Genomic DNA, 23,496 nt, shown 5'->3' with positions numbered 1-23,496 from the left:
CCGTGAGGGCTCCTTCTCTTCTGAGGCGTAGGCGTCTTGAGCTGTGGGTTATTTTCCTCTATCTTCAGGGTAGGCAGGACTAATATTTATTAATTTTGCTAACTTCCTGTCTACCCTTGGCGGGAAAATAGCCTGCAGACCTCAGTTACAGTCTTGCCTAGCTATTACGACAGGAGTGAAGAATTATCTCATACAAAATGTGTAAGAAAAAACATTGATAACAGCAACAACGGAACCCAACCCTTTGAACCTAAAGGGCTCGTAAGAATGGCCCTGGTACAGAAGGTGCCCCAGGAAAAGCGTGTTGGAACAATCTAAAAGGATAACAATCACTGAAATTTGTAAACTGCAACACCCCTAAAAGAAAGGAAAGGTTCACACCCAGGTGGGCAAGACGCCTACGCCTCAGAAGAGAAGGAGCCCTCACGGTAAGTAATCAAGGCTCCATTCTCCTCTGAGGCTGCGGCGTCTTGAGCTGTGGGACCTACAAGAGCTCCCCTAACGGGTGGGTTATGAACCTTCCTCTGCTACTTGCTGCAATACCCTGCGACCAAAGGCCGCTTGGGCCGACGACCAAGTATTTATTCGGTAGTGCTTTATGAAGGTCGAAGTCGATGCCCAGGTTGCAGCCTGCAAATTTCTTCTAACGGGGCCTGTTTGTCAAAGGCCGCTGTGGTAGCGGCACTACGTAGCGAATGAGCAGTGATACCCAGTGGTATCGGAACTGCTGAGGCCTTATAAGCCTCAGTGATGCAGGCCTTGATCGTATTGCTAATAGTTGTGGCAGACATTCTTTCCCCCTTGTTGGGGTTAGCAATTCCAATGAACAAGTAATCTGTTCTTCTTATACCCTCAGTTCTCCTAATAAAAATGCGCAAGGCTCTGCGTAAATCTAATGAGTGCCAGGCTCGCTCCTTGGGGCATGAAGGCTTAGGGCAGAAGGATGGCAGATTGATTTCTTGCGATCTGTGGAAAGGTGAATTTACTTTGGGAGTAAAGGAAGGGTCAGGGGTAAGGACCACCTTGTCCTTATGGAACACGCAAAGGCCGCTACGTATGGAAAGAGCTCTCAACTCGGAGACCCTTCTGGCCGATGTAATGGCCACTAGAAAAAGGACCTTCATGCGAAGGTATTTCATAGGGACCGATCGAAGAGGCTCAAATGGTGGTTTTGTAAGGGCCTTGAGCACCAAGGTAAGGCTCCAGGACGGGAAGTGATGCCTGACTGGAGGTTGTCCCTGCTTGACCCCTTTCAAAAAGGCAATGATGTGATGGTGTCTAGAAGGAGGAACCCCTTCAATTAAGGGAACGACAGTTGAGATGGCTGCAACCTGCCTACGCAAGGTGGAAGCGGTAAGCTTCATATGAACTCCCTCTTGGAGAAACTCCAGAAGCTGATGCACTCCCGGTTTTAATGGGTTAACCTTCTTCCTTCTCGCCCAGCGCACGAAGGCTTTCCAAGAGGCATTATATATTCTCTTGGTAGCGGGCCTACGTGCTTCTAAGATGGTGTCAGCAACCTTGTCGGAGTAACCTCTGTCTAGTAAAGATCCCCTCTCAAGTGCCAATTGGTCAAACAGAACCATTGAGGGTCTGCATGAACCATGTGGTCCTGACGGAGAGTCCCCCATTGAGAGGGAATTCTCCACGGCTCCCGACAAGACATCTGGCGCAGGGTCGCAAACCATGGTCGACGTGGCCAGAACGGGGCTACTAGTAGGACATTGGCCCTTTCGGTTTGGATCTTTCGGAGGACTTTTGGGATAATGGGAAGGGGAGGAAACGCATACAGCAGACCCGTTGGCCAAGGGCTCAGAAGTGCGTCTATGCCTTCCGCCCCAAGATGATAATACCTGGAGAAGAACCTTGGCACCTTGAAGTTTTCGGCGGATGCGAACAAATCTACTACGGGATCGCCAAATTTGATTGAAATTTGCCGAAAGACTTCCTGATCCAAGGACCACTCCCCTTCGTCTACGAAGTGGCAACTTAGATGGTCTGCTTGGATGTTGAGAACCCCTTTGATATGCTCTGCCCGAATGGATCTCAGATTTGCTTGAGCCCAAAGGAAGATCTGCTCTGACTTGCGATGGAGGGTCGATGACCTGGACCCTCCCTGTTTGTTTATGTGAGCCTTCGTGGAAATATTGTCTGTTCTCACAATGATGTGCAAATTCTGGATCAGTGGAGCAAAAGCCCGCAGAGCGAGCTTGACTGCCCTCAATTCTAACAGGTTGATATGCAGGGAGGATTCCTGCTCTGACCAGCGACCCTGCGTGGTGTGAGTGTTGAGCGAGGCTCCCCACCCCTCCAGGCTGGCATCTGTGAATATCTGCACTGGTTCCTGATGAATGTATTGAGTAGGCTTGGACAGGTTTGACTGTAGAGACCACCAGCGCATGCTCCTCCTGGTTTCGAGGGAAAGAGTAACAACTCTGTCCCTCTTCTTTGCTATGTCCCTTTGAAAAGGTTGGAGCTGCCACTGAAGCGGTCTGGAACGGAAGCGGGCCCAGGGCACTATGGCAATGCATGATACCATTAGTCCTAGAAGTCTGGCTAACTTCATGAGTCTGAATGTTCGTGATTTGGCTACGATCGATGCTAAGCCTATGATCTTTCGTATGCGCTCCGAGGGGAGGGATAGACAGTTGTGTCTTGAATCTATCTTGACCCCCAGGTGGATCAGGGATTGAGAAGGTGTGAGACTGCTTTTGTTGTAGTTGATCAGAAAACCGTGTTCCTGAAGGACTTGAATCACTCGTGTGGTGTGCAATTTGGACTGATGTTGGGATTTCGCACAGATCAGGATGTCGTCCAGGTACGGATGCACCTGGACACCCTCCTGTCTGAGCGACGCGATGACTGACACTAGAATTTTCGTGAACACCCTCGGAGCTGTCTTTAACCCGAATGGGAGGGCCCTGAACTGGAAATGTGAGTGGCCATATGCAAATCGAAGAAAACGCCTGTGTGATGGGTGGATAGGCACATGCAGATATGCCTCCATCAAATCCACCGCCGTCATGAATGTGTTGGGGCGGAGGGACTCCACGATGGACTTGACAGTTTCCATGCGGAAACGTTTGAGGACCATCCTTCTGTTTAGAAACTTTAAGTTGAGGATGGCCCTCCAGTCCCCGTTCTTTTTGGGGACTGTGAAGAATATCGAGTAAGTTCCCTGATGTTTCTCCAATTTGGGAACAGACTCTATGGCCTTGATGTGTAGGAGGTGTTGAATGGCAGTGCGTGTTCTGTTTCGTTTTTCCAGTTTGAAGGGAGTGGGGGATAGAACGAATCTGTCCCTTGGTTGAGACGAGAACTCTAGTAGGTATCCCTATGAAACGATTGTTTGAACCCACTGATCCTGGCAGAAGGAGGCCCAAGTTTCCTGAAAGTACTGAAGCCTTCCCCCCACCTCTAGTGTGCTGTTGTCATTGGGGATTATTTTTGGGGAACTTATCCCCTTTGTCGGGACGGGACTGTTGTCCGGATCGTTGAAATCTACCTCCCCCTCCCCTCTACGGTTCTCTGGAGGTACCAACTGGATAAGCTTTTTTAGCCATAAGTAAGAGGCCCTTGCAAAAATTGACGTGGTTGCACTAGCCTGAATGGCTAGTGCTGAAGCCTCATGCGCCTTTCTAGTTAATGCCTCGCATTTCCTATCTAATTGATCTCTCAGGGAACCTTTCCCATCCTCAGGGACCAGACCCGGAGACTGTATGTCAACCACAGGAGCGTCCACCAGTGGTATTTTGAGAAGAGACATAGCATGAGGGGCTAAAGTGTATAACTTTTTGACACTAGGGGGCAACTGCCTATTGGAGGCCGGGTTGTCCCATTCGTCATGAACTGCTCTGAGGAAAAATTCTGGGAAAGGAACCAGGTGATTATGAGTCTGCCTTCTTGGAAAACACTCCGCCACCCCTTGCTTGAGCTTAGGGGTAGGAGCATCAGAGGGGTCACTCTCCTCCTCATTCAGATCAAGGGCCAGAATGGCTTTAGCCAGGAGTCCTTGATAATCCTCCCCACTAAAAAGGCGGCTCCTCGGCTCCTCGGGGGGGGGGGTGCCTCATCGTCTGATTCGAACTCGCCTTCCTCTAACTCTTCATCAGAGCCCATGGTGGATTCAAGCGAACCCTGCGATTCGTTCTGCAGTGATTCCCCCACCTTTCCCTTTAAGGCGGCTTTGGTTGGCCATTGCCCAGAAGTAGAGGGTCCCTGGATAACAGTAGGGGGACTCTGGACTACAGGGGAACCCTCACTCGCCTCAGTAGAATTAGAACGAGCCGTGAAAGATGGGGGGGGGGGGGTTCAATGGGACCAGCCCTGGGGAAGGGAGGGATTCTCATTTGGAAGGCTTGAAAAGCCTGCCACTGACGCTGGAGGGCCAGGTTAACCCAGCTATCAGCCTCTTCCTGCGTTAAAAGCCTCCCGCCTATCGCCCGAGAAGGGGGGGGGTAGTTACCAACTCCCGCCGGGAGAGACGAGGCAGACTCCGCGGATGGTACCGGGGGGGGCGTCTGGAGGGTCCTGCGGTCGTTTGGCGAGGAGGCGGGAGCTTTTTTCCTGGCTCTCGCTCCTGCGCCGGCTCTTGGGCTGCGCTTTCGCCTCTTCGTAGAGATAAGCTGCGCCGCGGCTTTTCACGCCTTTTTTGTTTTCGGCGCGGCCGCCTCCTTTCTCTCGCCCTGAGGGGAACTCCGCTGATGCTCTCCCCCTAATGATCCGCAATCGCGGTCGTTGGGGGGAGCGAGTTCCTTCAGGGCGGATGCGACCAGCCCCCGCTGATAATCCTGCTCAGAAAGTAAATCGTCCTCCCTCTCCACGATGGCGTCCGCCATCTTGGAAAATTCCGCCAGAGAGAACTCCGGGGGAAGGAGACAAACAAACCACTACAGAGGACAAAACACGCAGGACTGACTACAGAGGAGGGTAAAAAGTGGAGTACACACACAGAAAAGAACTTACTGGACGCACAACAGAAAGGATCCTAATAGTAGAGAAAAAGCACGGAGCTCTCTCCTTTGCTACCTGCTACCCCTAGAGGCAGGACGGAACTGAGGTCTGCAGGCTATTTTCCCGCCAAGGGTAGACAGGAAGTTAGCAAAATTAATAAATATTAGTCCTGCCTACCCTGAAGATGGAGGAAAATAACCCACAGCTCAAGACGCCGCAGCCTCAGAGGAGAATGAAACTGCTGTTACTTAAACACACTTGCATACACACACCTCGGAGCCCGTCAAGAACTCCCTCTCAGCCAGTAACAGCCCTCCCCATCATTTAGCTCAACCTTTGGCTTTGTGCCACTCAACCCCCTTCCTTCCAGCCCACCTCTTCCTATCCCCCTGTCCATTTTAATCCTTGGTTCCTAGTCTCTCCTTCTCATGGGTAGCCTGTCTCCTTCCTTAGCATTTTGAACAATCCCGTCCCTGGCCTCTCTTTTTCTTTGAGGACACTATAGCAACATTCAAGGGTGGATTCCATATAGACTAGCCATGGTTGGATATATCTAGATAACATAACTTCTTCCACTAGCAATATGCAATTGCTTCATGTTGCATTTTTAGTACACTGACATGCCTTGATTTCTCCGCATTGCATTTTGGAATTCATTCCTGTCTAGCCTCTTCTGTATTCCGTAGTAACTAATCAAGTTTGACTCAGTTAACTAGAAGTCTCTCACAGTTCCTAAATATCAGCCCAAATATGTCCCAGGGTATACACAGATTTAATCCATGTATACTTAATGAACATTAATCTTTAAAGTCTTCCCCCATGGAATTATTATATAAGGTAGGCTAGATACATGTTATCTATACCCATTGTGCTACGCCTCCCTTTTTGCAGGTGTAGGTTTGTGATGGCAAAGGGGGGCATTCCCGGGGCAAAAGGGCCCACAGCGAAGCCCCCTTCAGTGCTAGCGCAAGCCCTTATGCCAGGAAAATGCTGCTGTGGTGGCTGTGCTGGCACCCATGCATGGCACTGCCTTGCAGCTCCCTGGCGCCAGCATAAGTGCCAATTTAGCCAGTGCAAGTGGCACTAACGCCACCACAGGGATCACGCCAACTCCAAGACCTTTCACTCCCTCCCTTCAGGATTGCTCTGTCAATCTCAAATCGATAATCCATTTATTTTAGCCTGCATCTATCAAAAATTTATAAGATTATACTGTAACAAGCGAGTTGTGGATATTGCCTCAAGACAATACACGACAATAAGAACATCTACTAACCTGATGACAAGTATCCTTTGAGGCGTGGAAGAAGAGTCTCTGGGTCTATTAAAGTGAGCTTGCCCAAGCATTCAGCAACAACATTCCTGGTGCCCTCTTCTGCACACTCACAGTGTTTCAAGAGTAAAGACCAGATGCTCTCCACATACGATTTGAGACCTTGCACTGTTGCAGAGCTAATTATCTCCTTCAAGGAATGGAGCAGAAGGTACTGCCTTTTAGGTTGACTAGTTATTTCTTGTAAGACAAACGGGAGGTATTCAGGAAGGTTGCCAACACTGATACTGCCCAATGCATATGATGCTGCAGATTTTACTTCTTCGCTAGGAGAGGAGAATGCTTCTAATATTACAGACTTTAGCTCTATTTGCCCACTTAAGTCAATGTGATGTCCGACTTCCCCAAGGGAAAGCAAAGCTAAGAGACGAATGGAATCTGTAGACCTTGAGTTCTTGACATCTTGAATAAATTGACCTACTACTGCTGGTCCTTCTTTAGGGCATGCCCGTGTAAGGGCAGCTACACATTTGGCAATGGAATAATAAGACTGCTTGTGAGTAAGTGCTGTACTCTGAGAGTACACTGGGCCCGTTAGCATGCGCAATAAATCCATATATCCTAAATTATTTGTTCCAGTCACAACCAGAGCTTGGAAAAATTCTAGCATGGCACTGAGCGCTCCACCTTGCAACAGAGGTGACCTCACTAGCCCAATAAGTTCAGTCAGAATGGAGCCACCAATTTTGGAAAGAGAGGAAGGATAAACTTTAGCTAGTGTTGTCAGGAAGCTGATGGCCATTTGTGACACATGCATATCACTCTCACTGATAAGAGGTGGAAGCTCATCCAGGACAGCATCAATCATAGCAGCTGTCAAACTGTCACTGTAGTTTTTGATTAAGATATCCAAAGCAGAAAGAGTTCCCAGTTTCAAAGCTCGCTGATTCTTTCTGAGGAAGGAAGCAAGAATAGGGACACCTTCTCCCAAGACTGGCCTCAGATCTATCTTCAGAGGAGAACCAGCTATTAGAGTCAAAGCCTTCACAGTGGTTAGTCGGGTGATTTCATTTTTCAGTCTCTCTAGGAAGATCTGAAGTGTACTGGGTAGATCAGAGCCTAGATTGTCACCAAGACTGCAGATGATTTGGCCCATACATGAGATAGCCCTCTCTTTTACTTCCTGATCAATGTCAGCAGCTTTCAGTCTCTTGATAGTACAAGTAAACAAATCTTTGATATAAGGATTGGCATCAAAAGAGGAAGGCTGATCTAGAGGGCGAATGACCTTCACGAGCTGTTGGGTAACCAAAAGTGCCTCTGATGTTATCTTATAAAACGGATCCCCAACACATGCTACAACAGGAGGCACTAATGCTTGAACGTGTGGATGAAAAACTTGGGGTGTGTGATTGCACAGGATCACATACAAACATGACAAAGCATCTATCTTTAGATTTGAAGAACTTGATTTGTCGTTGAGTGAGAAAATTATGCCTGTAAAAGAATAAAAGTTGTTATTTCACAGATTTAATACATCAAAACATGCTTGCTTCTCATAATTGCTCCACCCTTATTTAATCTAACCACAGACTATATATAAAGCACATAAAGCTGCCTTATACTGAATCAGACCTATGGTCCATCAAATCAGTACTGTCTACTCAGACCGGTAGCGGCTCTCCAGGGTCTCAGACAGAGGTCTTTCACATCACCTATTTGCCGAGTCCCTTTAACTGGAAATTCTGGGGATTGAACCTGGGACCTTCTGCATGCCAAGCAGATGCTCTGAGCCAGACAGAGATAGTTTGTTGGTTCAATGTTATCCACTAGTGATAAAACGTTTAGCTAATCTTGCTTACCCACTCGGTCCACTTAGAAAAAAATCACCCAAACAAAAGTTGCATAAGCACACACTTTTTACATATATGTATTTACTACCATTATCACCAAAGTTACAGGTTCTGGCCTTTTTATGCATCTCAGCGAGCAATGATGAGCAAGATTAAATCTTAGTTTTACATCTAAAACAACTGCATCTTTGTAATCTAGTTAAGGCTTTCCTATGCCTAACACTTGCCACTCAGGTTTCACATAATTTTGATGAAAACTGGAAGTAGTTCTGGACTAACAGCTACAAACTTTTTCTCTTCCTTACATGGATCTTTACCATTTGCTTTTTCTCTTCACTCATCATTTAATGCTCTTCTACTCCTTTCTTGCTTCTCATCTCTACTAATTGTACCATTCTCTTCAAGTCTTGCCAACTTATTCCATTCCTTTCTAAAAGTATTATTTTCCTCACAATATTTGATATACTGAAGCTGTGTCATACAATGGATTTGAAAAACTATATACATTTACCCTTAGTCTCAAAAAATAAGAGGTCTGCTATCTTCGCAAAAACAAATGTATCCGTTTTAATCCTAGCTGAATTTTAACTGCCTTCCAAACTTTAAGAATATGATTCTCTATTTTATAACTAGCCAGTACTGAGAGCAGTTCCTGTATCATCACTACAAGAAATCAGTTCAGAACATTTTTTGTGTGAACCTTTCGACATAAACCGAGTGAATGGGTCCAATCAGACAGTCCAAAGGGATATCAAATATACATGTACTAAGGCTAATAAAGAACATGCAGTCGTATATGAGAACTACAAGTCTAAAAATGTACATAGTAACACTTCAAAGTAGAAGCAGATATTAATATTAAAAGTTGGCAAACTTTTCTCCCCCTACCTGGGATAAGCACAGGAACGTGTTGTGTGAGGGCCCCAGGAAGCACATTGACCAACTCAGTCAACATGTTAAAACAACACTGACGTGTTTTCACACTTTTTTCCTTCATCTGTTTGTGCAAGGCTTTAACAATGTTGGGAACCTGTAATTATTATATACTGGTTACATTCTTGAACAGTTAGAATAGTCTTTGCACATGCCTACAAATTATGGAGTGCTGTTCCATAAATATGGAAACTTTAGTAATTTATGCATGGAGTTTTACCTGACGTTCATTGCTGGCTCGACCCACACTTTCCAGTTGGGAATCTCTGCACCAGCAGTCTCCAAGCTCAAATCAAGTCCCGCCCCTATAAATGCTGCTTTGTAATTGGCTTACTTTGCAGTGCTCAGTGACAGAAAATTCCACACCCCAAACCAAATTGCCGCATAAAAAAGCATTTTAAGAACAAAAAACAAAAACGGAGCAATATGAAAGAAAGGGGAGGGAGAAATCCAAGCCTCGGTTTTAACAAGCCTTCCTTTTGCTCAGAAAGAGGAAGCAGGAAGTATTTGAATCCCTGCCTTTTTACATGCTGCTTTGTGATTGGCTGAGAGAGAAAGCAAGCTTCTGTGTCCCAATCTTTGCCTTCTGCACGGAGATTTCAGCTGGGCTTAGCTCAGGGTAGAGTTGGGTTAACAGAGGAATGGGAAGACCTGGACACTGCGAGGGCTGGCAGCAAGGTCATTTCTAATGATCAGAAAGCTCATGCTGAACTCCAAGGAACAACCAAGTCAGACAGGGTGAACGTGAGTCCAAGTACCCACGCATAAATGACATTTGTATATTTAGATACAATTAGCCTACTACCGTGTTTCCCCGAAAATAAGACATACCCATAATATAAGCCGTAGCAGGATTTCTAAGCATTTGCGCAAATATAAGCCATACCCCAAAAATAAGACATAGTGACAGGCGTGGCTATGCAGCGTACCAAGACTTCCCGCCAGTTTGCTGTTCCCGGAGAGTTTCCTGTGTGCCCCCTGATGGAACAGAAGACATCCACAGTAAGACCCATTTTGGGGCTTTTCTCTATAATTTTTCTCCTGTGTGTGTGTGTGTGGGGGGGGGAAGCAGAGTCTGTGTGTGTGTGGGGAGGGAGCAGTTTCTGTGGGTGGGGGGGAAGCCAAAGGAGCTTTCGCCTGTTCTGCGGGGGGGGGGGGTGCCCCCTGAGTCTCTCTCTCCCTGGTTTGAGGGGGGGGGGGGGGCTTCAGTTGTGTGGCCTCAGGCTTTCCCTCATTCATAAGATCGGTTAGGTCTATTTTGATGCTTGCTCAAAACTGGTTGCTTTGCATGGTTTGCATGGCTGCAAATGTGTTGCTTTGCATGGTTTGCAAACTTCTTCGCACCTGCCCCGCCCTTGCTCCCCGCAGCTCAGCTGTTTGTCGGGGCTGGGAGCTTTGGGCGTGGGTAGCAAGCTCTGCTAATTGCAAACCCCCATCGTCAGAGATGCACATTAAGGAGGGGGGACCCCTTTCGGGGCCCATATCTCACCCCCCCCCGACCCAACCTTTACAAAACTTGGGGGTTCTTGCAAGAAGGGTCCCCTCAAGCTACGCTGAAAGTTTGGGACCTCTACCCTCAAAAATGCCCCCCCCTGGAGCCACAGAAAGGCGCGATTGTTATGACGATGTTCCAGAAGACGACTTAACTATCTTTGAATAAATGTAGATTGTTGTACCATACTTAATAAAAATAAGACATCCCCTGAAAATAAGCCATAGTGTGTCTTCTTGAGGAAAAATAAATATAAGACAGTGTCTTATTTTCGGGGAAACACGGTACCTTTGGATTCTGCATTTTGCTGCCGAGAGAACGTATCTCTTGGGAAAAGTCCAGGAGCTGCCCCAAACAGCAAATATTTCTGAAGCCATTTTACACCTCTATAAACCAACAGCGGTCCGCAGCACAACACTGAAAGCTTTTGATGAGCAGGACAGCAAAACTTGTAAAGCTTGTCTTATAGAAGACATTGCATCATTTCTCATACAAATTACTGATATTTCATTCACTAACCTGACTCTGAAGCATTGTCAAAGGCGTCTCTCCTTGTTCCATTGCATCAGGATCACATAGCCAGCTCTGCACCGGCCGAGTTTGTTTTAAAAGAGAAAGATATGCATGGAAAACATCAGCTTTTACATTCTCCTCCCGCTCTTTAAATCTCGCAATTAAAGCAGGAGACACCGTCTTGTAGAACTCAGGTAGCATTTCGTGCCGTGTGCTGACTACAGCATCCAAGCATTTAGCAGCTGCACGCCTTACTTTCCAGCTCATGTCATCATCATCACTGTATTCATCATCGCTCCCTTAGAAAAAAATCAGAAGGATACAACATTATACATACTCGCAATTAAATCTTGCAGTCTACTGATCACCCCTTGGAATGTAATACGCTTCCTTGAACAAACACTATTTTATTATTTGGTTATTTTAATTTCCCTGTCTTAAGTTTAGGTATTTAAGTTACCTTGATCATCATCATCTCCACCATCAGCATCCATAGCGTTCTCATCTTCATCTTCATCATCATAATTATAATTTGGATCATATGTCAGGTACTTAAGACAAATGTTTATAATGGTAGTTACATGAGGGTAAACTTCTTTGGGACATCTGCATAATAAACATAACACTAATTAGGTAACAGTCAAAGACAAACCATTAAATCAATTTAAATGAGTTCACAAGAAAAACTATATACAGACAGAGCTGGTCCCATATTTCCATCTCCCGAGCAGTCCTTGAAAGAACCCTTGATGTTTACAGGATCTATGTGGCACAAGAGCTACGCAGATTGAGGGGTTGCAATAAGAAGGGGGACAAAAGTATCCTTTCACATTGTTCCATCAGCGGAATTTAGTTTGCAGGTGAGGGAGGAGGGTAATTTTATTCCTTTTCGCTGCAGCCTCCTAACCTGTGCAGCTTCTTTCTACATGGGCATAAGAACTCCAGGAAACATATTTCCAGTGGTTTAAAGGGACTGCTGAGGGAAGGGAATACCGGGGGGGGGGGGGGGGAGTATTTTCCAAGGATGTTTGGTTGGATTCAATTCAACAAGTAGCATTACTTAGAAAATATTTAATACCAAAAAAATACACAATCCAACAGTCACTTAGTATAACCTAAGTAACAACTGCTGAACAACTGATCAAGGAAAACTAAGAATATGTATGACATGTCTGATAACCTTACCTTCTAACAAAAGATTCAAATGCTTGAATGCAGTATTCGCGTAGTTCATCATCATCTACATTACAAAATTTTACTACCAAAGGGATAATTTTCTCAAGGTATTCACCTGACAGCAGAAAAGAGAACTCATAATTCACATGAAACTCTTTGCAACCATTAACATAAAATAGCAAGATTTTAAATAAAAATGTTTTTACCTATTCTATGACCCGCTTGCCTACTGATAGCAGCAATACATTGTATATACGTCCTGGTTGTTGACATGGAATCGTTTTTAGAAAGCTCTGTCAACAGATGCTCAATGAGGTCAACAAACACTATGTTGCCACAACTCATAACAAGATGACCAAGAGCAATGATGGTTCTTTTTCTCACAGCAAGTCTTGGACTTGTCAGCTGAGGAAGCAGACAGGTCAGAATGGAGGGGTGGAAGTTAACGAGGAGTCCTCCTTGCCTTAAAATAGATTAAGAAATTCAAAGTAAATAAAACACATTGTGCCATCCAGTTATTTTCACAATAGGTTTTTCTCTACAGTTACATTCATTTATTTTCTCCAAGCAAGGCTTACATAGGCTTCTTCTGTTCTATCACTGAGATTAATTTCAGTGATTGAGATAATTTAAAACAATTTGCATTAGTATTCTTCAATGTATTAGGCATTTGCACTCAGCTTCATTTGTGTTCTCCTCAGGAAACAATTTCCACATATTTCAATTGCACAGAAATTACTTACAAAACTTTAACAATTTAGCCAATTACTGTCTACCACCATCTTTCTCATACATATATTTACCTGCTCAGCATATCAGCCATTATGTCCAAAGCCTCTAGCTGAACAGACACATCTTCCTGCTTAGCAATAGCACTGGTAAGACGCCCAGTGATCTTCTTACAGACATTAGCTGCTAATGCAGAACCTGGATGTACAACAAAACCCATAACATATTTATCAGAATATACACATAATTATAGATTCTTACAACTTTGATAAAATTATCAGTATCTACTTGATGGAGATTTTCAGTACACAAGTATAGCCTATACTGTGAAAGACTGCTTAGAAATAATTATGCAACAAGTCATTCTGATTACTTGAAATCGATAATGTACAGCATTTTGGAAACAAGAACAAAATAAGGACTCTTCAATTCAATAAATCTACATGAGTCTGTTCTATACCCCCTCATGGGCTAATTTTCCCCCTCAAGGTTACTTAGAAAATATATTAAAGAAGCAAGCAGGTAAAGCAAGGTTAATTGCAGAGTGTTGAATTCATGGATTTTTCTAATCTTCAACTTGAATTACAGATTACAATTACTTTCACCCTTTTAAACTACTATCAATCAAATTTATCTCAATTATCATGATGCAAGTATTCATAATTCTGTTAAATGGTATAGTTCCATTCAAGCCAGTGGGAATCTCACCATTAATTTGTAGATTGTTTGTCGCCTTTTTCTAAGGTAAGGCAGGACAAAACAAGTTAACTAAATAAGCAATTTTAACAGAATTAATTGCAACCAAAATTTATGTATTTAGTTAATACTGGACAGTTAAACCAATATGCACTAAACCAATATGCACTAAAGTGCAGGCAAGAGAATAGGAGTACGCTGAGACAAAGGAAGGTATCTGATATTAAACTGATCAGACTGATCCAACCTGTCAGTTATATATCTGAAAGTGACTCAATGGGATACAAGTTTGATGGCCCAGGACACCACAGGCCTATTTAACTGCTGTACACCACTCACACAATAAAACTTCAAAATGTCAAACAGTACAAGCAAAAATTATACCACACTATGTCAACAGTTCAAGATTTCAGCAAAAAATTATCAGGGTACACCCTGATATTACATTAGCACAGTACACCCTGTTTCACAAGAAATCCCGGGCTACACTATGCAATATAATAATGTCACACAATACTACAAACAGCAGGTAGGTTACATCTAAGTACCCTGGAGGGTTTTTTTTGGCACTGTGGAATCTAGGCCAGACTTTCCCATTCTTTAGGCAACTAACTTCGGAATGAGACACTACAGTTAAAATGTAAAAGCCCGCCAGATAATAACCACTTTCATGTTCTTTAATAGGCATTGAGACACCCTCAAGAATAGATCCAGAGCATGCAGTTCAGCTGTCTCTCCCAGAAAGAGAACTGGGTCCACATAGCGCTCAGATTGTTGTATTTGTAGAAAGGTTTGCTACAGTGGAAGTCTCAGCCAAGGGACTAAGTAATAATGCATCGAAGGCTTTAGTTCTTGAACTTTGTGCCTTCTTTCTCCAAACACCCCACTAGACATTTACAATAAGTACACAACAGCAAGAATCAACGCCCCCCACCCCGTATCAGTAATGGATTTTGAGGTAGCAGGAAAAGGTTCCCTCTAATTCTCTCTCTCTAATTAACATAAATCTCAGAGTTTGCTAAAAGTTTATCTAAATCTGAAATCATTAACCAAAACAAAACAAAGAAATAATACAGAGAAGAAAAAAATTACCACTGGAAGCAGGAGGAAGTTCTCCAATGACTGTTTTAAGGCCAATGCTTGAAATATCACGCAGCTGCTCTTTATCAGAAAGCATGTTAGTACAGAGAGTATCTACAATTGTTTCCACTTGGTATTCTTTCACTTTACTCACCAAGGGTCCAAGGCTGCAATAAAACAAACCCAAACAATATTAAGTGAAAACTGACTCTTATCAAATTTTCAAATTTTCCACTCTCTTCAAACAGTGTTCTTCAATTTATTTACTTACAAGTAAAACTATTAGTTTGGCTCATTTAAATTAACTCTTCATTGAAGTGTGGCCTATATTTTCATTACAGTATCAGTGTAGAACTAATTTCTACATACTGTTAACTGGGCAAAACTTATAAAACATTTACCACCTTTTGTCACTGGTTTAAAAAATGTTCGTAAGCAAGAAGCAAATGCAGTTTAATATATACATAATTAGAACAGTCAGCTATCTACAAGGCTGGCAGGATAAGTCTTTCTAAGAAAGAAATTTCTACTTCTTTAATTTAACTAAGTATATCATACTTGGAAGAAATAAGAAATCAAGCATAACTATTGTAAATGTAATTTTGGCCTCAACATAGATTTTTGCCAGAAGTAACAAAAGGATATTTTGGATGTATTTTGCCTCTATCCTTCTTCACTTCAATTTATATTTTTTGCCCATATCACAAAGATTTTTCCTTAGTAGCCAGAACTGACACAAATTAGTTGCATTTTACAGCTGTTTCAACTGTTGCTCAGATAAAATGCTAGGACTGGTTTAATAGCTTATGAATAAGCATCTTCTGCAGCTAGCATAATGAATGCTTTAGAACAGAGATTGCCTTCCAGCCCATAAAACAGATGTTTAATCTGTAAAGCAGTAAAATGAGAAATCCTCCAAAATGCTCAAATGTTCTATGGTTCCTCTGCTACATATGATTTGCTTAAGGACGTCTCTTTGCTGTTTTCCAAAGCACAAGCTTCAATCTCCAGCAAGTTTGGTTAAAAGACCTGAAGCTAAAAGTTAAGAAAATATTTCTGCCTGCCTTGGAAGAGGTTCTGCTAGTCTACACAGATGAACAGCGTAACTCAGAATATGAAAATTTTACATGTTCACATGCCCCAAATAAACATTATTTATTCAGAATAAAAATAATTTATTTAGGACATTTTTATGCCGCCTTTCAACCCATCAGGGTCCACAAGGTAGTGACACCTAAAAAAATATTAAAACATTTAAACAATTAACATACAGTTAAAATATACAATTCAATTAAAAACACATAAACAAACACTAGTAGGTGAACCAATAACCATTATTGGGGGAATGCCAGGTGAAACAAGAAAGTCTTCACCAATTGACAAGAGACATCGATAGAGGGAGACAAGACAAATTTCCCTGAGGAGGCAGTTCCAAGGTTTTGGTGCAACAATAGAGGAAGCCATTTCTCAGCGTGCTACCTGTCTAGCATCAGATGTTGGAGGCAACCGGAGCAGGGCCTCCAAGGATGACTGGAGTGAGCTGGTAGGGTTATTTAAAATAAAGGGCTTCTTTGTACCTACGCTCTGCAAATGAAGTGTAGATTCATTCACTCTGTTTGCAAATGAATTCAGTTGAAATGAGCATAAAGTGTAACTTAGGGTTTCAGCCAGGAAGCTAAGACATTGCTCCTGCAGAGGTTAATATTAAGTCTGATTTTTTGAAAGAAAGGAATCAGAAATTAAGAACCCAAAACAGAGTTTCTGATTAAAGTTGTTAGCTACAGTACCACTGTCCTCCAATCAATTACCGTATTTTTCGCTCCATAAGACGCACTTTTTTGCTCCTCAAAAGTGAGGGGAAATGTATGTGCGTCTTATGGAGCAAATGCTGGCTGGGTGCGTGCACGTCGGGACAATGCGAGCCAGCGTTTCCCGCCCCGATGGCCAGCTGGGAGGCGGGCGGGCCGCACAGAGCCGGCTGGGCGCGTGCACCGGCTAGCTCTGTGCGGCCCCGCCCGCCTCCCAGCTGGCTGTTGGGGTGGGGAACGCCGGCTCGCGCCGTCCCGACGTGCAAGCGCCCAGCCGGCATTCGCTCCATAAGACAAGTTTTTAGAGGAGGAAAACAAGATTTTTTCTTGTTTTCCTCCTCTAAAAACTAGGTGCGTCTTATGGAAAGGTGCATCCAATGGAGCGAAAAATATGGTAAATGAGCATCTGTCACTTCCAACCACACAGACTACAGCTGCTGGTGGAATTGGCAGCTACATTATCATGGCATGATTACTGGGGGGAATTCTTAGAACTAGATTATCCTGCTCTTGCAATAACCCATATTTTAGATAAGAAAATTAAGAGTCTATAAACACACTAATAGTGATAAGATAGTAATAACCGGCTCCTACAACAGTCTCAACTATTTAAGGAAACAAGTTCTGTAGCCACAGCATCATTAGAAAGAAGCATATACCTCACAATTTACTACATATTACAATGTTCAAGTACATTCAGGCAAAGAACTTGCGCTTAAGCACATGAAGCAGAGTGCACAAATAGGTATGGTTAAAGCTACATGATAATTCCTTAGCACAATGCGACAACTATTCTTTCAAGTAATTAAGCTAAAATCTGAGAATAATGTTCTCAACCAATCCGACAGACATAAGCATTGGTTAATATGTCTACGAGATTCACAAGTCTAGATATTGTTGCCACAAGTATAAAGCCAAGCGATCATATTTAGTTTCTCCTACAGAAATTTTCTTGACCACCTTTCAAATAGGTTAGGGTAGGAACATCAAAATGAACAAACAAAACTGCATTGGGAAGACAACAGTCAGTGGGAAGGCATGCTTGATGTCAATTAGACAATGTGAACTTACATGAAAAGAAACCCTGAGGCTATTCCCAGACATTATGTAGAAACTAGACTACTCTCATTTTGACAGTAATTATGCTGAGTCAACATAAGAGAGGTATCCTGCCTTTTATGAGCTAAAAACCACATTCACTCATTGCCACCTCTGGCACAGCTACAGTTCAAGGACGAAAACAACCAAGTTTTCCATAAACATTGTAAAACGGAAAACTCAAATGTTTCTTTACAAATTTAAATTGCTTTCAAAGACAAAGTTAAATATAGCTACAGTGAGTGTCACTTACAGAACACAAAAATTACTATTTCCAACGCAAAATGAAAATTCTGCTGTATCATATGTATGATTACTTAATATTTCTGTTACATCATGAAATGTTCAAATACTCAACGTTCAGCTACCAATTTTATTCAGAATTTCCACAAAAATGGAGTGCTTACCAAATGAGTAGACAACAGATAATTTTAAACTGGATGCATCATCACATTAGAGACAAAAACTGATGAATATTTGTTTTTAATCCTGTCTTTAGTTACATTGATCTGATCACCTAACTAAAATACATAGCTGAACTCTGCCGGCACTATATGATTATATACACAGGGTCCAAAGTAATGACAAGTGGCTTTCCAATAGTAAAAACTGATGCACTTTTGTTGCACTTTCATAGTTCAAAGAGAAAATACAGATCTCAAAGACACAATTCTACCCTATCCTATCCCTTGGAACTTAATAAGAGGAGACACAACAGATGTTTACAAAATCATTAACTGTGTGGAAAAAGATTTTCCTCCTGTCAGCACCAAAGCTCAGGATCATCCAATAAAACCAACTGGCAAGAGGCTCAGGACAGACACAAGTGTTCATGTAACAATCAATCTACATAACAATATCCACATGATATTGTGATGGCCACTAGTATACATAGCATCACAAAAACATGGGACAAACGTAAGAGATATCTTCCTTCATCATGCCCCACTGGTAAATTTCACAAGGACAGGTTTGACATTTCTGCAGACAGAATGTTGGATTAGACTCGCCTCATCATAACTAGCAAAACAATTATTTTGGTAATGTACAATCAAGTCAGTGCACAAAAATGAGAAACTTTTTAGCCATAGAACTGTACCTACCATTTGACTGCCAAATTTTGCACTTCACCGTTCTTATCTTCCAGCAACTTCAGAATCATCTTCACAACCTTCCGTTCACTGTCATCATCCAACTTAATAGAATCTTTTTGTAGTTCAGTCATCAAGTCATTTGTTGCCATAAACCTATGTATATTTAAAAAGACATTTCAGTTTATGCACAATTGCAATAGGCTTAAATCTATTAACAAAAGACAACAAATCTAAGGTTGGATTCCACAGATCAATTCTGCTAGCAGCAGCACTTTCTTCAGTGCAAAAGGTTTGTACCAGCAGAAGTTTTTTTCCAGCAGGGGAAAGCACCACCATCAGGTGCAACGATGTATGAAACACAACGTTGTGTGTTCTTGTACCCCAAATACATAACAGGTATGTAACAATACTTTTGACTGATCAGACTGAAAGAAACCTTATGACTGATAAAACTGTCACCCTCAACAGCACCTTCATGTTCAAACTGTTATTAAAAAAAAAAAAGGTAAGGGTCTCCTGTGCAAGCACCGGGTCATTCCTGACCCATGGGGTGACATCACATCCCGATGTTTCCTTGGCAGACTTTGTTTATGGGGTGGTTTGCCAGTGCCTTTCCCAGTCATCTTCCCTTTACCCCCAGAAAGCTGGGCACTCAAACTGTTATAATATCTTCTTAAATGATAAGAGCTAGCATATGTGATCTCTTTACGTTAAAGTACCCTAGAACCATGGAATTACCGATACAAAACAATTCTCCAGCATCAACAAAAGATCATAATGTTTGCTTTAGTCAATTCAGCCTTGACAGATAAATATTATTTTCCTTTTCCATGCTTTTGCCTGTCTACCCCTCTATCACTAGGGTACCTGACCATCAGTGCTTTTGCATTCTATTTTGGATTTAAAGGGACTGCTGAATAATTAAAAAAGCACATTTACTATAGAACTGGACTGTATTTCAAAGGCCCAGGAAAGGGAGCACAGTAAAATGTGGAATATCAGGCCACTGCTCAGAGACATTCACATTTTTAAAACAGTAATTAATCTGGATTAAGCAACCTTAAGTACAAACTTGATTACAACTGTTTACATGCACATTAATTCCCTAATTGTAACTAACACGTTACAACAGCGGTTCTCAAAGTATACCTATCTGGAAACCCCATCCTGATTTTAAAAAGTTAATGTATTTTCCAAGACCTCCCTTCCTTCTTCACTGCCAACTACCATGCACCAGAAAGCCACCTTTCAAAGTGCATAGTAAGCCAGGCAGGATCCATGTTTGTCTCCATCCTCAAGAATCTTCAGGACAATACAGTGAGAACCACATGAGTTACACTTTAAAAACATGTTTAAGTAAAATGTTTGAACTGCCTGTACCTGCCTTCAAGTAAGCTCTCAGAGGGTAGCTGATTCTACAGGGACACAATGCAAAAGATGCTAGCCCAAGTTCTAATTACTCTCATCCCTTGATCAGAGAGGACATTGTGCCTGAGACTGCAAGAGACCCTTATTGGTTAATAACCTCTAGACAGACACTTGCTGAACAGGAGTTGGAAACTTTCAAAGCTGAATATAGAAATAGGAAAAGACCAGTGTCATGCAAAACATGATTCTGGTATTCAAATTAAAACCACCACTGGCTATTATAACTTATGGACACAGAGTGGCATCCATTTGCACTACAAAACAGAACGAAAAGCAGTTCAATTTTATATCAAAATAATATGACTCTAGCAGGACTGTAGCATACTGTACTAAATTGTTGCCAGTCAACCAATTAGAGACTCTTAAACATACGCTATTGGAATTTGGAAACAAATCAGTACATTTTCTGGCTAGTGGTCTGAGGTGATCCAACATGCGCAATGTAGTGCAGAATACCAAATAAAAGAGAAGAGGGAAAGGCACAGAGAAGCCCTGTGTAGATTTCAGAATTGTACTGCATGAATACACACTCTTGTGTATGTATCCTCACCTCCTTCCCTTATTGCAGCTAAACATTACATCTGCACAAATGTGAATGTTAATCCTGGTGAACTTTAATCAAAGTTTACAAATTTTCTTCAAACCCTAGTTGTACCAAACAATGGTCAATTAGCATTAATGCTGGTGCAGAAATAAAGCTACACTGTTAGCTCTAAAAGGAAAAGGGGTGGTGGAATTTGTTTTAAAGAAATGGAGGGAAAGCATGTATGCCCGCAATATGCTCCAAAATGCCTATTCATGGTTGTAATATTCGTATTCTACACAGATTAAGAATACTTCTCACTTGAGAAGTCAAAAAGAAGCCAGTTAAGATGTATTAAATGTTAAAGGTAAATGAAATATCTGTATAGAGAAGCTATGCATTAAGGAAGATGCTCATGACAAGTCAAAAATAATGGTACAGTACAGTTTTCAGGAAGTGCCTGCAATCAGCCTATATGTATTCTGCTGAACAGGTCAGGTCTTAATCAGGACAAAAGATCAGTCTGGTATGATATTACAATTTGCAATTGGGTATTGTGGTAATGCAGATATATTGCTCCCATTCATCATTATTGCTCAGAACCCAGGTTTGGGCCTAAATGATTGTGCGAATCCACACTTTAGCCTCATGATGGCAAACACCATCCACCAACCAGCCACAATCATAGTTAATGCTAATTTGAAAATGATATTAAGCATGACAAATTCCTACACAGAAAGCTCCCCTGTTCAGAAAATAGCATATGATCAGCATGTAAACTGTAACATGAACAAGCATGCTTATATTTTCATGCACTCACTCACATAAAATTGTAAAGTGTAATAGTCTAGACCAGGGGGCCAAATCTGGGCCCCTGAGAGCTCTTATCTGGCCCGCAAGCCAACCAAGGCAGCCACCCTCTCCACTCTTGATATGGGCTGGCAAGGCATGGCCTGGCCCAACCAAGTGACATTAATGTCATATCCGGCCCTCGCAATAATGGAGTTCGACACCTCTGGTCTAGACAGAGCTTGTATGGTATTTTCCTCAAGCAAGTTAAATCTGTGCAGTCATTTTACATATTACATTTATTAAAATTAAACTAAAGAAACCATGCTTTAAAGAATTAACCACTGCAGTGCTCTTGTAGAAGAACAGGTAGGACTGGGGGCTCAGTGCTTTACATGCAGGTCTCAGGTCAATCTCCAGTTAAATGATAAAGTAGTGATGTGAAAGAGACCTGAGATCATGAGGAGGAGTTGTCCATCATAGCAGACAATACTGGGCAGGACAAACCTGGGCTCTAAAATAGTGCATGCGCATATCATTCAACTGAAACTTGCGACAAATAAAAATCTGTTATTTTAGTTATTGATGTTACTATTGCTTATCAGAAGTTAGCAACATTATATTTATTGTCGAAGGCTTTCACGGTCAGAGTTCATCGGTTCTTGTAGGTTATCCGGGCTATGTGACCGTGGTCTTGGTATTTCCTTTCCTGACGTTTCGCCAGCAGCTTAATTAATATTATATTAAATATAATATTTATTATATTTAATTTACTTATATTTATAGTCTGCCTTTCTCTCTGAGTATCAAGGCAGATTACATAGAGAAGTCAATAGAATCAACAGAATGGGACATCTAATGAACAACACAATAGGATTTAGATTCTGGAACTAACGAGACATCTGACAAGAAACTGAAGCAAAGCATACATATTAATATAACATATTCAACTATGCAAAAAGTACTTAGTGGGATCCTTACAGCAACACAAATATACAATAGCACACACCACAGTCCCTAATCCTTTACCCAAGTATTTTTGTTCCAGTACAGCCCTATTACTTGTGTAGAGAAATCAACCTCATTATATGTTCCCTCCCCTTTATGCTCAGGTTAGACATTTTTATAGAAACACAACAAATACTTAAAAATCTTACATTAAGGGTTTTTTTTAAATTACAGACCCTGCAATAGGACCATTAGTATTAGTAATCCATTTGCGTGTTTACAGTAGAAGGGAAGCTCACCTCACATGACAAATTAACCAAGAAATTAAGAGGGGGGGAGGCGCAAACTTGCAGCCAACTTTTACAGAAAGAGGAACGTCAAAAACGCTGCACCAGGACCTAATTTCGAACCGCAGCTCTATTTTTTTTTCCTTAAAGAATGGCAAGGCTCACAAGTAGGAGGAGCGGGGTCTCAAATCCTGCTCCCCGAGTGGCCTCATCCCTGGTCGAAAGTAGACTGGGTGGAGCTGGAGGTACTCAAGGGCTAGAGGGAAATGGTTGCGGCCTGGCCGGGCCAGCCAAAAGGCAGCACAGAAAGAAGTTAGGAGGAGCTCTTCAGTCCTCCCCACCTGAGAGGAGGCCGGACTCGGCTTCTCACCTGAAGTCCTTGTCACTCGACGTCATTTTCTCCAGCAGGTTGGAGATGTGGTACGAGGCACTCGCCATGTTGATGGTCCCGGCGGGGGGCGCGTCTCCCACGGCTTCAACAGCTCCACTTCGCCCAACGCTGTGCGGGGGGGGGAGGAAGAGGGCGGAGCGGAAGCCTAGGCCTGGCTGCGGCGGCGCCTCCTCGGCGGTTCCGCGCGCTCCTTTCCCCGAGGCGGGGGTGGAGCGGACAGTGAAGGAAGGATTAGCGCGCGCGCCGAGCGGAGTTCAGGACCATCCTCTGCGACTGCCACTCACGCCCGAAGGCAGCGAGAGGAAGGGCGGCGAGCAGAGAAAGAAGCCCAGTCTCTCGCTCAAGCGAACAGAGGGACGGTAGAGAGCACAACACCCCACCGTCTGTTGCCTCGCGCTCGGGCCTGAGGTCAAAGTTCAAGGAGGCCCTCGC

General features: G+C 42.8%; 1 protein-coding gene across 1 annotated transcript in view; it reads right to left on the bottom strand.

Moving 5' to 3' along the window:
• Positions 1-23,176, bottom strand: part of CAND1 (cullin associated and neddylation dissociated 1) — a 34,244-nt gene extending 11,068 nt beyond the window's left edge. The window contains exons 1-10 of the mRNA XM_056845885.1: positions 23,044-23,176; positions 18,708-18,851; positions 14,711-14,865; positions 12,997-13,120; positions 12,400-12,656; positions 12,203-12,308; positions 11,478-11,623; positions 11,024-11,316; positions 8,968-9,109; positions 6,230-7,723 (exon numbers count right to left, since the gene is read on the bottom strand). Of these exons, the coding sequence (XP_056701863.1) occupies positions 6,230-7,723; positions 8,968-9,109; positions 11,024-11,316; positions 11,478-11,623; positions 12,203-12,308; positions 12,400-12,656; positions 12,997-13,120; positions 14,711-14,865; positions 18,708-18,851; positions 23,044-23,111 (2,929 nt within the window). The 5' untranslated portion in view covers positions 23,112-23,176. The remainder of the gene's footprint in view (positions 1-6,229; positions 7,724-8,967; positions 9,110-11,023; positions 11,317-11,477; positions 11,624-12,202; positions 12,309-12,399; positions 12,657-12,996; positions 13,121-14,710; positions 14,866-18,707; positions 18,852-23,043) is intronic.
• Between the last annotated feature and the right edge of the window lie 320 nt (positions 23,177-23,496).

The sequence above is a fragment of the Euleptes europaea genome, chromosome 3 (assembly GCF_029931775.1).
Source record: "Euleptes europaea isolate rEulEur1 chromosome 3, rEulEur1.hap1, whole genome shotgun sequence".
Taxonomy (NCBI): Eukaryota; Metazoa; Chordata; class Lepidosauria; order Squamata; family Sphaerodactylidae; genus Euleptes; species Euleptes europaea.
The sequence above is the reverse complement of the archived record's forward strand: the minus strand, read 5'-3'. Positions and strand labels throughout refer to the sequence as shown.